Genomic DNA, 15,934 nt, shown 5'->3' with positions numbered 1-15,934 from the left:
GCCTTCTGAAGTGATTGTCCATGTGGAGCATAAATATTATTGATTTTGGAAAAGCTCAAAACCTTCACAAACATGTTCCAAGAAATTGTGTACCTTAAAGAATACTCCTTCTCTCCCCTCCCCTCCAGCTTCACAGGTAAATCTTGGCCTTTCCTTTTCCCTCTTACATTATTTTATTTTGTCATGGACATTGAATCCATTTCCAGAGAACCTTTAGTACTGTTTGGTGGAATCAGTCTTAGAAATATTTGATAGTAAGACCCTACCCAGTTAATGTAATAACTACTTCAGCCTTGATTTGGTATTTGTAAGACAAAGGAAATTTTAAATGAAGTAACGCCTTTGGAGTCTAATGACTTGGCATACAAGCAAAAGAAGAAAATGGTTAGTGCCCTGCTGGAGTTGACCTGGGTACTTTCCCAGGCCAGCCACTGTCTGGGAGCAGCCCTTCCCCCAAGTGGGCTGAGGTCACAGTGCTTAGGGATCACACTTTTGGGTTGCAGCAGCAGCATGTTATCAATAGACTCTTGAGAAAAGGAGTTTCTTGAGAAAATCCAAATTCGTGTGTTTTTGTTTGTTTTATTTATTTATTTTTCTGAAATGATTGAGTTGGTTTAACAATCATCTTGGAGCACAGGAAAAGGATTAAAGAGCATGATGAACTTTGTCTCCTTCTACAGTGGCCACCTGGGAGAATTTTAAGGTAATTTACTCTCTTCAGGTAATACAGATGGGAAAAACAATCCAGAGCGTATTGGCCCTAAAACATTCAAAGGAACCCCTTGAAAGAATTTTCTTTGATGCTCTATTCACTCTTGGCACAGATGTGGCATGGGTAGGTGTTGTATTTTGTAGGCCTTTCTATAACAAAGGATCCTGTTCAGACCAAAGGGCCCCTCTGCCCAAGTGCATATTTAGGAGGGAATTGGGTGGGTCAGCTTCCTGCGTGGGCTGTCAGTTCATCAGTAAATACTTGTTTCATACTGACAAGGCTAAAAAAATCTGTTCGATCCAGGTTGATGGCCCTAAAACAGTTGTTACTTTGCTATGAAAATATATCATACCTATGTGGTACCTACTATGTGCCAGGCATTGATGAGAGTGTCAAACTTATTACTTCACTTAATGCTCCTAATAACCCATGAAGTAGGTACTTTTCTTATTGCCAGTATGCTGGTGAGGAAGCTGAGGCATAGGTTGCTTGCCCAAGGTCAAGCTTCTTGAAGGAGAAGAGTAGGAGGTAAGCCCAGGACCCAAGGCCAGGATCTTAACTGTGCACCCTGCCCTGGTTCCTGGTCATTGAAAGATCACATCCACACTGCTCTCTCATTTGCTTCCATCCTGACAAGTATGCCCCAGTCTCTCTTTCTGACTTTCAGAGTCTTCTAGTTTGTTACTGACGTTCAACTCATTTTCCCCTGGAGATTTGGTACTACTCAGTGGAACCAGTCTTAGAAACATTTTACACTAAGACTGCTCAGTGGAAGAAGGTCTTAATCACTGAGACCTGCCCTCACAATAGGGCAGGTGCAGCCTATTGTTTTTTTCAACAATTAGTAAAAACTGCTGCGGGCCTCTTGTGGGCTGACCTAGAGGGGCTGTTATAAGTTTCGTGTTAGTGGGGAGAGGGAAGGCACGCCATGAAGTCAGGGAGGATGCTATGAAGCTGCAATAGAAAGAGAAGCCTAAAGAGGTCTCTGGCTTGGTCTTGTGCTTGGTCTCGTGACTCCATTTCCAAGATGTGGAAAGTGAGCATAAGGAGGATGCTGTTCCGGAGGAAGGTAAGCTCATGGGCCAGGGCAGTAGGAAGACCGGAGGTGAACAGGAGTCAGGACACCTCGTTTCCCCTCTTGTTGCTCATGTGAGCCGTGTGAACTGGTGCCAGTTATCTAGCTTCTCTTGATTTCAATTGGCTTCTTCTTTAACACAAGAATGTGGAACGAGTTGATTTCTAGTATTTCTGAAGTCCCGTTCAGCTTCCCAGCAATTTGATTCTACCCTGGACCAAAAAACCCATCTCTACTCATTACCCCACTCACATCTTTATCCACCACTTCCTTCCTTCCTTCCTTCCTTCCTTCCTTCCTTCCTTCCTTCCTTCCTTCCTTCCTTCCTTCCTTCCTTCCTTCCTTCCTTCCTTCCTTCCTTCCTTCCTTCCTTCCTTCCTTCCTTCCTTCCTTCCTTCCTTCCTTCCTTCCTTCCTTCCTTCCTTCCTTCCTTCCTTCCTTCCTTCCTTCCTTCCTTCCTTCCTTCCTTCCTTCCTTCCTTCCTTCCTTCCTTCCTTCCTTCCTTCCTTCCTTCCTTCCTTCCTTCCTTCCTTCCTTCCTTCCTTCCTTCCTTCCTTCCCCCAGTCCACTGGTATAAACTTGTCTTCTACAGAAATAGTTTCTATACCCTTACTTTTAGTAATTTTAACTCCCTTCTACTTTTCTCCAGCAATTGTCACATGAACCTAGTTGAACCACTTTAGAAGCTAGAAGCAATTAGTCATTAAAAACAGGCCCAGAACTTGTAATAAATTGGGTAAGAGAAACAGGAGAATCATGTGGCCTGATGCTGTGAAACTGACCTCATTTGCTCTACTTTTCCCTTGCCTTTCTGGGGTTTTATGAGAATGTGGGAGGGAATTATCTAAACTGAATGATTGGGTGGGGGACTCCAAAGAGTAGAGGGTGGGAGGACTTTAGGAAGTTTTTCTTTTAAGCAACGTCCAATTTCTGCAAATTGACTTAAAAAATGCTTTTTAATGCTGATTCCTCTAACCTTATGAGAGCCAAGAAGGTTGGTTCTATTGACTGGTCTCAGGTGATGTGCCTTTTTGTTGCAACCACCCTTTTAGGCTTATCTCACCAGGTTATCTGTGGGACTGATGTTCTTATTACCTGAGGTACAGTTGCCTTCAGCCTCAGTCTAAGAGGATGGTGAGAAGGGAGAAACATGGACAATTCACTAGTAGTAAATTCTTCACACAAATATGGGTAGCTGGGTACCAATTGTTTTTAACAAATAGTTACAAAGAACATCACATGGGTCAAGTGCTACCTGTTTTAACTTGGTTGTCTAAGGTGAATCATTTTATCTGACCTTTTGCACAGGTATAGCTGTTAGAAGGCTTAAGGGCCTTAAGGTTAAAACTGTCAAGGAGCATGAGTTTCCTGTCCCCTTTTAGCTAGACTAAGAATCAAATGGACACGAGACAGATGAACAGGAGAAAATCAGATTTGATTTTGTAAATACAGGGAATCCACACAGACATGTAAATTCCAAAGACAGGCAAAATGAGGTATGTGTGTCATGCTAAACTGGGTGGAGGTCTGGGACTTCAAAGAGAAGGAAGGCTATTCACAGGACAACAAGAGCAGATATTTGGAATCTAGATGTTTATCTTGCCATACAGACGGGTCACTCAGATAAAATTTATCTCTGGTAATAGCCATTATACTGGGAAGAACCCTCAATTTAGATTTTCCTATGTAGTGAAGGGAAGGGCAAAAAGTTTTTTCTGAGCCTGCAGGATCTCAGTTGCCTTCAACACAAAATAATCTTCATGCCAAAGTGGCCCATCTTGGGGTGGCCTGCCCTTGGCCCCTACAGAACAAAAGAGATTCAGGAGAAAGTCTTGGCTTCTACCGGTTTTGTGTAGTAGGTATTCAATAAGTATTCATCACAGAATAAGACACTGAGATAAATGATGTTGGAGAGAAGTGATTATTTTTCCTCCTGAAAATGTTAAAGCATTAAATAGACTCATTTTTCAAGACCAATCAACCAATTTGCAGGCTTCTTAAAAATCCTAGAACAGAGTACAGGCAGTAATGTCTCTGACATTGGCCGTAGCAACATTTTTCTAGATAGGTCTCCTGAGGCAAAGGAAATATAAGCAAAAATAAACTATTGGGACTATGTCAAAATAAAAAGCTTCTGCACAGTGATGGAAACAACAACAACATTAAAAGACAATCTACTGAATGGGAGAAGATATTTGCAAATGACCTATCTGATAAAGGTTTGGTATCCCAAATACATAAAGAGCTGATACAACTCAATGCTCAAAAACAAATAATCCAATTAAAAATGGGCAGAAGACCTGAACAAACATTTCTCCAAAGAAGACATCCAGATTACCAACAGACAATGAAAAAATGCTCAACATTACTCATCTTCAGGGAAATGCAAATCAAAAGTACAATGAGATAACAGCTCACACCTTTTTCATTATAGGTAGAATCAACAACACAAGAAAAAATGTTAGCGATGATGTGGAGAAAAGCCCTCTTGCACTACTGGTGGGAATGCAAACTGGTGCAGCCACTCTGGAAAATAGTATGGAGGTTCCTCAAAAAGTTAAAAATAGAACTACTCTATGACCCAGAAACTGCTCTACTGGGTGTTTTCCCCCAAAATACAAAAACACGAACTCAAAGGGATACATGCACCCCTGTGTTTATTGCAGCATTATTTACAATAGCCAAGATATGGAAGCAGCCCAAGGGTCCATCAGTAGATGAATGGATAAAGAGCTAGAGTGTATTATGCTAAGTGAAATAATTCAGTCAGAGAAAGACAAATACCATATAGTTTCACCTTGTGGAATTTAAGAAACAAAACAAATGAGTAAAGGAAACAGAGAGAGACAAGGCAAGAAATAGGCTCTTAACTATAGAGAACAAACTGATGGTTACCAGAGGGAAGTTGGGTGTGAAGATTAAAGAATGTATTTATCATGATGAAAATAAAACGATTTAAAAATTTTGCAGGCTTCTTATTTGAACATTATGGTCAAAAATTTTTTTGATTTCTTAAATCACCAGCAATAGTCACATTTCTAATGGTCTGAGAGTCAATATTCAAACATCTATTTGAAATACCATGCTGCTCTCTTACTTCTCTTTATTATTTAGATGGTAACTGCTTGCTTTCACTTAGAATTGTTTTAGGTCCGGGGCACCTGGGTGGCTCAGTCGGTTAAGCATCCAACTTCGGCTCAGGTCATGATCTCACAGTCCGTGAGTTTGAGCCCCGTGTTGGGCTCTGTGCTGACAGCTCAGAGCCTGGAGCCTGCTTCAGATTCTGTGTCTCCTTCTCTGCCCCTTCCCTGCTTGTGCTCTCTTTCTCTCAAACATAGATCAACATAAAAAAAGAATTCTTAGGTCCACTGGTTGCTATTCAAACTGAGTCTGGGGTATAAAGTACTTAGTTACAATTTATGAACAAAGTGTCACCTCTTTCTTGGCTGATCTCCCCTATTTACCTTCATGTGTCATGAAAGTGGAGGGCTGGGGTTTTCTTCATCCTTATATCCCTGGAGCCTGGTATGTAGTTGGTGCTTAATAATTGTTGGATAAATACATCTTTGTAACAGAGTTATGCTTCATAAATGAAGGAGGGTTGTATGGGGAAAGCTTTTTAATGTGTTTGACTCCAGGGGATTCTGTGTTTTGTCTGTGACTAGTACACAAGCCAGCTAGGCATTTTTGCTTGATTTATTTTTATTTTTTCTAATCAGCCACTCTAGATTTTCCCCTAAGTTACAAGGGGAAAGAATGATCATTCTCATATTGTTTTGTGAAGTTCATCTTCTGTGTCATCTCAGAGGATAAAATACACTTTGTGTCCTAGTGAGAGACTAGTAGTGCAATTTCTGGATTGTTCTCTTGGCCATGGTTGCTTAACGTTTTATTTATTTAAGTAATCCCTACACCCAACATGGGGCTCAAACTCATGACCCCAAGATCGAATTGCACACTTTTCCGACTGAGCCAGCCAGGCGTCCCCATGGTTACTTAACTTTTAAAATAAACCTAATACCTTACTTACCTCTAACCCAGGGACTGGGATCAAATCATTTCCTAGGACTCAAGACTTGGCACAAGTTCCATGAAATTGTATTGGCATCCGTGGGTATTGACAGAATGCTGAAAATCTTAATTCTGCTCCATACTGTTGTATAAAAAGGCCAACAACCTTTGGGGGACACTTTATGTCCCATTTCGCCCAGATGTGCTGGGGGTGCTCAGAAACTTATTCTCGAAACTGATAGTTAGGTCTGAGAAAAATAGAGCCTCCAGTTAACAAGGTCGACACCAGGGCGCCTGGTGGCTCAGTCGGTTAAACAGCTGACTTCGGCTCAGGTCATGATCTCGCAGTCCGTGAGTTCGAGCCCTGTGTCGGGCTCTGTGCTGACAGCTCAGAGCCTGAAGACTGTTTCAGATTCTGTGTCTCCCTCTCTCTGACCCTCCCCTGTTCATGCTCTGTCTCTCCGTCTCAAAAATAAATAAAACGTTTAAAAAAAAATTTAAAAAAAAAAGGTCGACACCAAATAGGTGTCACGTCTCTTCCCCACACATCAGTGTTGGACGGTCTATATGTTGTTAAGAACATAAGACTGATTTTATGATTTGATGTGGTGATTCCTTTTCTCCTCATTCTTGCAGAAGCAGAAGTCTGATTTTTATCAAAGGGCATTTCTTCTGGACAGGAAACTGTTCTAAGACTTGAATGGTGCCCATGAAGCTTTCTGTGTGTTATGGCGGCCTTTTGATGAAGTCTGCCCTGGTTAATAATTCCAAACATACTAGCATCAGGAGTGAGTGGGAAAGTCTCCATTTAGACACCAGGTCAAACCAGGGGCCAGGAAGTGCTGTCTTAACTTTTCCATAGGGATTGGTGGGATATTATGTACCCTTTTTGTGTGAGGGTTCCTTTTGAACACACTGCTAGAAATGTATTGCAGTCAAAATTTCTCAGTGTTCATACTTATTGGGGAACATGATTCAGGTCATCAGAGTGACATTCACGGCTGCTCCCTGGTGCACATCAAGCAAGACTGCCGTTTTGCACAAGAAGCTTGTGGCTCCAGCTTCTATTTTGCAGAATAAATTGCTGTTTGTGTAACACTTGGGCTCAATCTTCTTGCAGCTTTGCTCAGAGGGCCGGTGATTACTCCTAAGCCAGTTTGACTGCCATGATCCAGTACAGTAACTTGTCCATCCCAGGTGCTTAGTAAATGCCTGCTGACTGGACCAGATTTGAAAAACACTGAGACCTTCAGGTATGACAGGAAGCTGTCCCAAGAGGCAGCCATGCAGCTAGGAAACAGAGCGGCAATTTTTCCACGTCCTTCGTTGCCAAGTTCCCAGCATATGATCAGAGTGTTGGAAACTACCTTGCTCTGATGGTTGGTGGTGATTTTGTCTGCCCTTCTTGTTTTAGGCAAATTGGGTCTGTGATAGAAACCTGACTGACAGAGACCTTTCAGATGTTTTGCCCTTTGGGGGAATGTGGTTCCTTGGGGACCTTTGATAAATCGCTTTGCCTAACAAGGCAGGTTGTGTGTTACCTTGTATCATGCCAGGTTTCACTTAGTTGGTTGGATCACTGAAGCAGAGCGGGGTGCCCTTCGGCCATCAGGATTCCTAAGGAAACCAGGAAGTCAGAGCTGCTGAGCAGAAGCCTGGGGTTGGCACAGAGCGTGTGGAGGGTAATCATTCCTGCTGGGGCTGGGGCTGTTTACTCTGCCCGCCTAAGGCTGGTGGCCACTGGGCGTGGTGGGCGTGCTTGCCTAAGTACCTGTTTGTAGAACAGTGAGACACCGGGGCAGAGCTAAAACAGCAGTAATCTGAAACTAGTTGTGTTGGTTCCCCACCCCCCGACCCCACCAGCTAAAATCTGCATTCCAGATGAAACCTGCAGGGAAGCGGAAGAAAGCATTTAAAAAAAAAAAAAAAAGACAGCTTTGAGAGCTGTAAATCAACTGCTTTTGAGAGAGTTCTTGGCATTTTGAGATCATCTGTTTCCCTACTTTTATTTCTTTGCTCTGGGCTTTGTAAGTGGCTGTTGATCTGTGTGTGCTGCTAGGTTTTTTGGCCTGGATGGTGCACGGGCTTCTGACCAAAATTTAAAGGGCAAAAAGGAAACGTTTCATCATTTTTCTGCTGATTCACTTTTGAATTTCTTGGGCTGATGGGGGGGGTGGGGGCGGGGGGGGGGGTTGAGGGCTGTCAGGATCTGCTGGCCAGCTCAGCACATTCGGGAGCCTCCCTTGCTCACCAATGAGGAAGTTGAAAGCTATCGGGAGAACTGCAGGCAGGCACTGGGGCGGAGCTCGCAGTGAAGTCCTGGGCCGGGATGACCGGGGGCAGACTGACTTTCCCTACGACAAAACCCCTTTTGTCCACGGGAATAAATACGGAAGTCCCAGCGGAGCAGCCTCCCCGGTCCGTGTATAGTAAGGTGCGCAGCCGAGGCTGCGTCTGGGCATTAAGCTCCTCGGACTTCTTACAGCTGGCCCTGGGCGCACTATCCTGGCTCACACCGGAAGGAGGACACAGCCAGTGACCTGAAAGAGACCAAGTGTGCTTGCTCTGGGGCGGAGTCAGGCTGCCGGGTCCTGTTGCTCTCTCTGTCCTGGAAGTTCAGAGCCCATGGTGTGGATAAACTGAGACAGTAGGGAAAGTGACAAAGAGCCAGAACTTGCACCGGGGGCATTGCAGAGACATGGAGGGCGTCGGAGACTCTCTGAATGGCAGTGATGAGGTCTCAGAGCCAGAAAAACCTGAAGCCAGACTTGAAGTGGCTCAGTCGATCCTGAGCAAGTTCTCCATGAAGACTCTGTTTGGGTTTACAAGTAAGCTCGAATCTGCGAAGCCTGAAGAGGAAGACGCAGTCCTGAAGGCGTTCCACAGTTTGGTCCTGGATCCAGTGCCTCAGCTGGCCGATCCCAGCCATGGCTCCCATCCACAGGAGGCAGCGGCCCAGGTTCTACCTGACCTGGGAAATGATGGCAAGACTGCAGGGGCGGAGACGGAGTCCGAGGGAAATCAGAGCATCATAGCAGACGCAGGGATTTCTCTCCTGGGTCAAGAGCCTCTTCCGCTCAGTACTGTGAGCGTGAACAGAGACGATGTCATTTTGGTTCGTGGGACTCTTGTGAACACCACCAGTGATTCTGACTCTGATGATGGTGGCCAGCAGCCAGAAGAGGGAAGCAACACCAGTCGCCCACAGTCTCCCAGTGTTGTAGCTGAGCCATCTCAGGAGCCCAAAGAAAAGCCACGTGATTGTGGGGAAAATAGTATCACTGGGGAAAGGGATGATGCAGAGTGCTGTGCGGAAGGTCCTCAGAGGACTCCATCTGAGATAAGTAGCAAACCCGAACCTGGTGATGGTGGTCTTCAGACAGAGCACAGCCCCGTCCAAGGGCAAGCTGGAGAAGAAAGTTCCCAAGATCCACCCGCAGTAACAGACCAGACCTTGATTGTTGGTGTTACCGAGAATGCCGCGTCAAAAAAAGAAGTCCCTGGGGAGAAGGCATTCCAGCTTCCAGCCTTTTTTAGTGGACTTCGTGTGTTGAAGAAAGGGGCTACTGGTGAGGGAGGGAAGACCATCACGGAAATTAAACCAAAGGATGGAGACCTGGCCTTGCTCAAATTGACACAACCTGTTCAGAAGTCCTTAGCGCAGGCAGGGCCGCAGACGGTGAAGACTGGGGAGAAGACAGCTGACCCGAAGGCCACTCCCACTCTCCTGGAGCAGCTCTCTCAGCTGTTCATCCTTGACATGCCCAAAGCAGAAGTGAGGGCAGGAGACCCTGAACAGCCCAGAAAGGAAGAGATGGGCTGCGGTGCTGCCCAGGAGAGCCAGAGCGGCCCCAGCGGAGCCCAAACTCAGGGTGGAGAGGTCAAGCCAAAGCCTCCAGAGACCGCCCTCGAGGCCTTTAAAGCCATATTCGTTCGTCCCCCCAAAAAGGGGACCACAGCTGACACCTCGGAGTTGGAAGCTCTCAAGCGCAAGATGAAGCATGAGAAGGAGTCCCTGAGAGCTGTGTTTGAGCGATCCAGGTCAAGGCCAGGGGATGGCCCCTCTGATTCCAAAAGCGTATGTAGAATTGGGTTTTGCGTTTTGTCCTAAGATGCAGTGAAACCTGTAGTTTTCAGGTTTCCTGTCAAAAGCGAGTCCCAACTACCTATTGTTAGTCTCCTCTGGGTGAAGAGGATTAAGATCAAATCATCCTTGTAAGGGGTAAGGAGTGAAACTGGAATTTTCTGTCTTCCTTACATTTTTCTGGAGTGTCATAAAAGGGCTATACATAAAGATGTGTGGGTAGGAAAGGGAAACTGTCACTCTGAGCTTAAGCATTGATAGATGTTCTTATAAAAACTAGGCAGCACGAGGCTGCGATGCAGGAGGTAGAAACAGCCCGGATTTCCTCACTACCTAATTATACCTCTGCAAAAACTATATTTTAACTTTGAAAGTCTGCCATTTGGCGACATAGGTGTTTGTGTTAGGATTAAAATGTCCCCGTGTTGGTTACAAGGCACCCTGATCACTAGGTTTAGATTGAGACCCGGTTTTAATTCTAACTCTGCCATTTCTTGGCCGGGTGACCTTGGTCCCCTCTGAACCTCCATCCCCTCATCCGCGTAACGAACGGAATAGCCTTCACCTTACAGGGCAGTTGTGAAGATTAAGTCAAGTTAGTACCCGGTAAGCACCTAATTAGTGAAGGCTGCTACTATTAAGAAAATTAATTCAGGTAATTCATGAAGACTAGCACACACCTGTCTAACAGATCCTAAAGGTTCACGAGAACCGTGAGTAGAATTTTAGTGTCAACTCAGCATACAGTTAGCATTCCCTCTTATATACTTGATCAGTAAAGATGTTAAAATTTTTAAAATCTTTGGAAACATTCTTAGGCTGTAGTTAAGAACTAAATGCGATATAGCATTCTCCTAGTTGTAAAACTCAACCCCTATAAAAATGGCTTGAGTATGAAGACCATCTCATTTATTGAAAGAAAAGGAAAGGAAAACAAATTGAAATCAGCAATGTGTCGTGCTTAGAGAGGTGTATCTTGACCTACAGCTGAGTTGTTGGGGATTTATCTATTAACATTCCTATAAATGTACCTGATTATAGTACATTTATATCTATGTCTTCAGTTCAAAGTTTGTGATTTCTTTTTAAATAGTTGTATGATAGACATCATCTATTATTTGTTGTATCACACATGGTCTTGAGTGTGTGTGTGCGTGTGGGTGTTTTCCTCCCACCCCCCCACAGCCCCTCAACTGATCACTTTACCTTTCTGGAAAAGGGTCATTCTGGAGTGAGAAGTTTCAATTACAGTGAATGAGTGCAATGTGCAACAGGCCATTAAAAGTGATTTTAGGGTTAGAGTTAGCATGTTTTCAGGGATTAATTGGCATTGGCCACATTTCATTTAACTTTTTCTTTCCCCACTTTTCCACAGCCTGACCACAGCCCCACTGAGCAAGACGATAGGACTCCTGGCAGACTCCAAGCTGTCTGGCCACCCCCAAAGACAAAAGACACAGAAGAAAAAGTGGGATTGAAGTACACCGAAGCAGGTAATGGGAAAAGAAGCCAGGTACCCAGAAATGAATCCTTTGCTGCAGTGGCTTTTAGTGCTACTTCAGTACTCCCAGAATTTGAGTTTTTGTTTCGCTGTTAAATGTAAGGTTGAAGCCTTTTCTTTGGGGTTGTGCTGTTAAAGGGAACCTTTGCACAGTTATCATTAATGAATCTCTCAGAGATGAAAGGTGAATGCAGTGGAATGAATGACGGGGGGCCAGGTGTGTAAAGTAGGAGAACCTTTGGGGAGCTAACCGAGCAGGTAGATTACACATTCCTCAGGAAGCAGGTGGTATTCTTCATACTGTTGTGAGCTGGCGGGGTTGCTGGAAGAGGCAGAGTATGATTCTCCAGAGCTACAAACTGATTTGTTGTTTGTCTTTGAGAATGCTTTTGAGCTACAGGAACCTTGTGTGGAGTGAATGTACAGAGGCTGTATCAGTTACTCTTTCACTTTTGTTACACAAAGCTTTATTTAATGCATGGCCAATTTTAAAGCAATCTAACTCTCTGGAAACCTTCCCAGGAGCTTTGCTTGAATATGTTAAAATGGAACGGGCATTTAGATATTTTTACTCTAACTGGAAGGTTCACAGGGGAAAAAAAAAAAAAAAGAAGTAGAGGATGGCGTATCTTGATTGAATATATGTGTTTATGTATCTTGGATGAAAGCTCTTTGTTTTCGTCCTGATATTGGAAGATTATCTATTCAGGTTCATATTTTGCTGGTTGTCTTTGGATATGTGTGTACATGAAGATCAGTCTATTTACGGAAAAAGGCTTCCCTTCCTATTCACTGATAAACATGAATGGATCAAATTTGGGGTGGTTTAGTAATATGTGGGTTTTCTGCAGTATCTTAAATTACTTTAGTGATTGAGAATACAGATACATTTTGAGTTGGCAAATGAATCTTCACTTCTATAATCTGGCTTTTAGCCTCCACTTACACAATTGCAAACATGTGGCTCTTGCAAGTAGTACTTCATAGCATTTTTTTTTTTTTCCTGTATGCTTGACTTACAGAATGAAAAGTGTCATAGCCTCAGTGAAAAAAATATATACAGCTGTTCCAGTCTTCTTGCCTGCAGTTGATTTTTTTCCAGAATTGGAGTGTTGGTGGTTGCAATCATTGAACCACCTACCAAGTTCTTTCTCATGATCTGGCACAGTTTGAACAATTAAAAGTGCTAATGTTTGCTTTCATGGAAAAACCAGAACACTGACAGTTCTGATTCCTAGTTCATATTGGTGATCCAAGTCTTGTTCCTTTCGGTGTGTTGGGGCAGTCTTCCGTATAATGACGGGCATTTGCTGGGTAGAGAAGTAACTAAATGTCATACATGGCTTTCTAATCCACTTCAAGTCCTATTTGGGGGCATTTATACCTCTACAGAGATTCCTTAGTCCATTTCCAGAAAGTCAGAGGAACACTGTAGTTGACCTCCTCAGCGGCTTTCCCAGTCTTGGCTTGTCATGAAATGTATTCTCAGAGCTTTCTGAGGTCTTGGATGAGATGGGGGTGGGAAGGACCCGTAATAGTAGGGCTACTGGATGAGCTGTGACAGCACAGTGACCCAGAGGGCTGGGTATTGTCCGAAGAAGGCCTCCCAAGTCCCCAGCCGGTTCCCACGGGTGGCAGCACTTTCTTCCCATGCTTCCAGGTCTGGTGCTGCACTTTCTTAGAGGCTTCTAGGTGCTCCTTACTCTCCTGATGTCCTTTCGGTGGGTGTCAAAGAAGATAAAGTGCCTGCAGTTACCTATTTTTTACCCCATTACTTGATCTTAGCGTAGGGTTGCCTTGTCATTGATTGCTAATTTTTAGGAAGCTATAGCATTTTCCTTGTGATTTTCTTAAACTGTTACTGAGAAAACTGGAGTCTTGTAAGCATTTGGTGTATTGTTTAAAGCATTTTATGTTGTTGCCATTGGTTTCCCTGCCTTGAGGGAAACCTACAAAATTTGCCACTCTGCAGAGACACAGAAACGGTGAGATTAGATTCAGGATATTTAAGGTGTTTGAAGTCTTATGCTTTTACGTCTTCAGTGCTCTTTATTTATCCTTAGATGTATAAGACTCTAGCATTCCTATTTCAAGCGTGTTGTTGGAATTCTGTGCTGTGAACATTTAAGCCTGGTCCTTGGCAGAGCTGGGAAAGAAATGGTGTTTTTCATCATCAGTCCTACACTGTCCTTGTGCCGCCCTCAGCCCCTTCAGACTTGCTACTGCTTGGATTTTCCTTTATACAGAGTTTATCATTCAATGATTTCCCCCCGCCCCGCCACCAAGGTCTTAAGAGATCACCTAATTACTAAAAGTTCACCTTTTGTTCAAGGATAAAAAGAAAGCTGGTATCAGAGAACCTGTCCCTTTAAACTATGGCTACTGGAGTTCTCTAGTCCTAGGAGGGTAGCTGGAGCCCACTGCTAAGAGGCTCTCTGCCACTCGCAGAGCCATCAGCATCATTTATAGTTAGTGACACTGCAACTACCTTCCTTGGCAGCTAAAGCCCATCAGAGCCTCCAGGGCCATCCTGATAACAATGTGCCCACCATCGGGGGCTCTTCCACTGCCAGTGTTTGAGCTCTTGGAACTTCGGTGATGTGCCAGCTAAGAGTATCACCAGCACCCATCATAGCCATCGTGCAGGGGACTTGCTGCAGGTGCTGGAGATGACCTCTTCTGGTCAGTGAGTGGCCCCAGTGTTAACTCATTGGGCCTGAATTGCTCTACTCAAATAAGAGCACATTGCTTTCTGCCATCTCCTGTGCTGTGCCCTCTTACCTCATTGTCTATGCAGTCCTGCTTTGTGTTTGCGATGCCTCACACCTATTGGGAGTGGAAAGAGCATTTCCCTCCCTATTCCTGGGAATTGGGATTGGGACAGTCTGACTGACAGACCCCATGTTCTTCTCAGAATGGTCTTTCCTTCTTTGGGTATAGGAGTTTGCTGTTGAAACAAGCTTTGTGGGATGATCTTGGTTTTGTGTTTTGTTTTTGTTATTTTTGAGGAATCTCTTTCATTGGGCTCCTCATATCCTTAGGAGGTTAATCAACTCACGTTGATTCTGTGCCACTTGACTGTGCTGCAAGACCAGAAACATCTGGATGCGGTAAACTTGATTAGCTTTTGAAGCTTGAGGCAAAGTAAGACTCAATCACAGCAAAGTGAAAAGGTGTGTTGTGAAACCTAAGAAAAGTGTATACCTTTATATGTAATGTGGCAAAAGCAATTTGTTTCTATGAGAAATAGACAACCAGTGCTCTCTATTTCTCTTCTAACATGCTGTTTGGTACATGCTGAAGTTATATAAGGGTAAGTAACTTGCCCAGTTTTTTGTTGTTTTTTTTTTTTTTTTAATATTTTTATGTTTGTTTATTTTGAGAGAGAGACAGAGACAGAGACAGAAAACACAAGCGGGGGATGGGCAGAGAGAAGGAGAAACAGAATCCCAAGCAGGCTCTGCACCATCAGCCCAGAGCCTGATGTAGGACTTGAACCCACGAATTGTGAGATCATGACCCGAGCTGAGATCGAGTTGGACACTTAACCAACTAAGCCACCCAGACGCCCCTGTAACTTGCCCAAAGTCTTAAATAAAACCTGGAAAACACAAGGATCTTGGTACTGTGGATGATTGAATCATAGAGTTAACATAGGGTTAAATGTCTTTTTTCTCAAATATGAAAAAAATGTTCTAAATCATGTTAGGTCACTTTTATTTTCTTTTTGCTTTGTGAAGTTTCTTACTTTTGGTTTTTTTGTTTTTGGGCAATTACATATATTGCTGTATTAACTAGGGTTCTGTCAAGAATCAGGTGACCAATTCGGGGCACCTGGGTGGCTCAGTCGGTTAAGCATCCAACTGTTGGTTTTGTCTCAGGTCATAATCTGGCGGCTTTGTGGGTTCAAGCCTCCCATTGGGCTCTGCATTGACAGTGTGGTGCCTGCTTGGGATTCTCTCCCTCTCTCTGTCTCTCTCTCTGTCTCTCTCTCTGTCTCTCTCTCTGTCTCTCTCTCTGTCTCTCTCTCTGTCTCTCTCTCTGTCTCTCTGTCTGTCTCTCTCTGTCTCTCTGTCTCTCTCTCTGTCTCTCTCTCTGTCTCTCTCTCTGTCTCTCTCTCTGTCTCTCTCTCTGTCTCTCTCTCTGTCTCTCTCTCTATCTCTCTCTCTATCTCTCTCTCTCTCTGCCCCTCCCCAGCTTGTGCTATCTCTCTAAAACACAAAAACTCAAAAAAAAAAAAATCCTCTCTGTCTCTCTCTCTCTTTTTTTCTCTGTCCCTCCCTGGCTTGTGCTATCTCTCTAAAAAAAACAAATAAAAACAAACAAATAAAACATCAGGTGACCAACTCAAACTGGATGATTTGATCCAGAGTTTGTTAGAAAGTCTTCACAAAGGTGTGGGCAGGGTTTAAAAAGGCACGGAGAGCTGGAGCAGTGTCTGGCACCACTAACAGTGAGAAGCTTTTAAAGCCTTAAACTTGAAGGGGCAAAGGGTAAGAGGGGCCACTGGGGAAATCCAGAACTTCAGAGGGAAGCTGAGTGGCGGTGTGG

General features: G+C 44.1%; 1 protein-coding gene across 3 annotated transcripts in view; it reads left to right on the top strand.

Annotated features, from left to right (window-relative positions):
* Nucleotides 1–15,934, top strand: part of FMN1 (formin 1) — a 391,346-nt gene that overhangs the window by 94,269 nt on the left and 281,143 nt on the right. The window contains exons 1-2 of one of the 3 annotated variants that reach the window (XM_047075354.1): nt 8,497–9,876; nt 11,258–11,375. The exons of 1 other annotated variant lie outside the window; for it this stretch is intronic. In XM_047075354.1, the coding sequence (XP_046931310.1) occupies nt 8,497–9,876; nt 11,258–11,375 (1,498 nt within the window). Of the gene's footprint in view, nt 1–8,496; nt 9,877–11,257; nt 11,376–15,934 lie in introns of those variants that run through there. One more of the 3 variants, XM_047075352.1, reaches the window with a different exon arrangement.

Source organism: Lynx rufus, unplaced genomic scaffold, assembly GCF_022079265.1.
Source record: "Lynx rufus isolate CCGP_SWC_20201006 ecotype Redwood Valley unplaced genomic scaffold, mLynRuf1.p SCAF_13, whole genome shotgun sequence".
Classification (NCBI taxonomy): domain Eukaryota; kingdom Metazoa; phylum Chordata; class Mammalia; order Carnivora; family Felidae; genus Lynx; species Lynx rufus.
The sequence above is the reverse complement of the archived record's forward strand: the minus strand, read 5'-3'. Positions and strand labels throughout refer to the sequence as shown.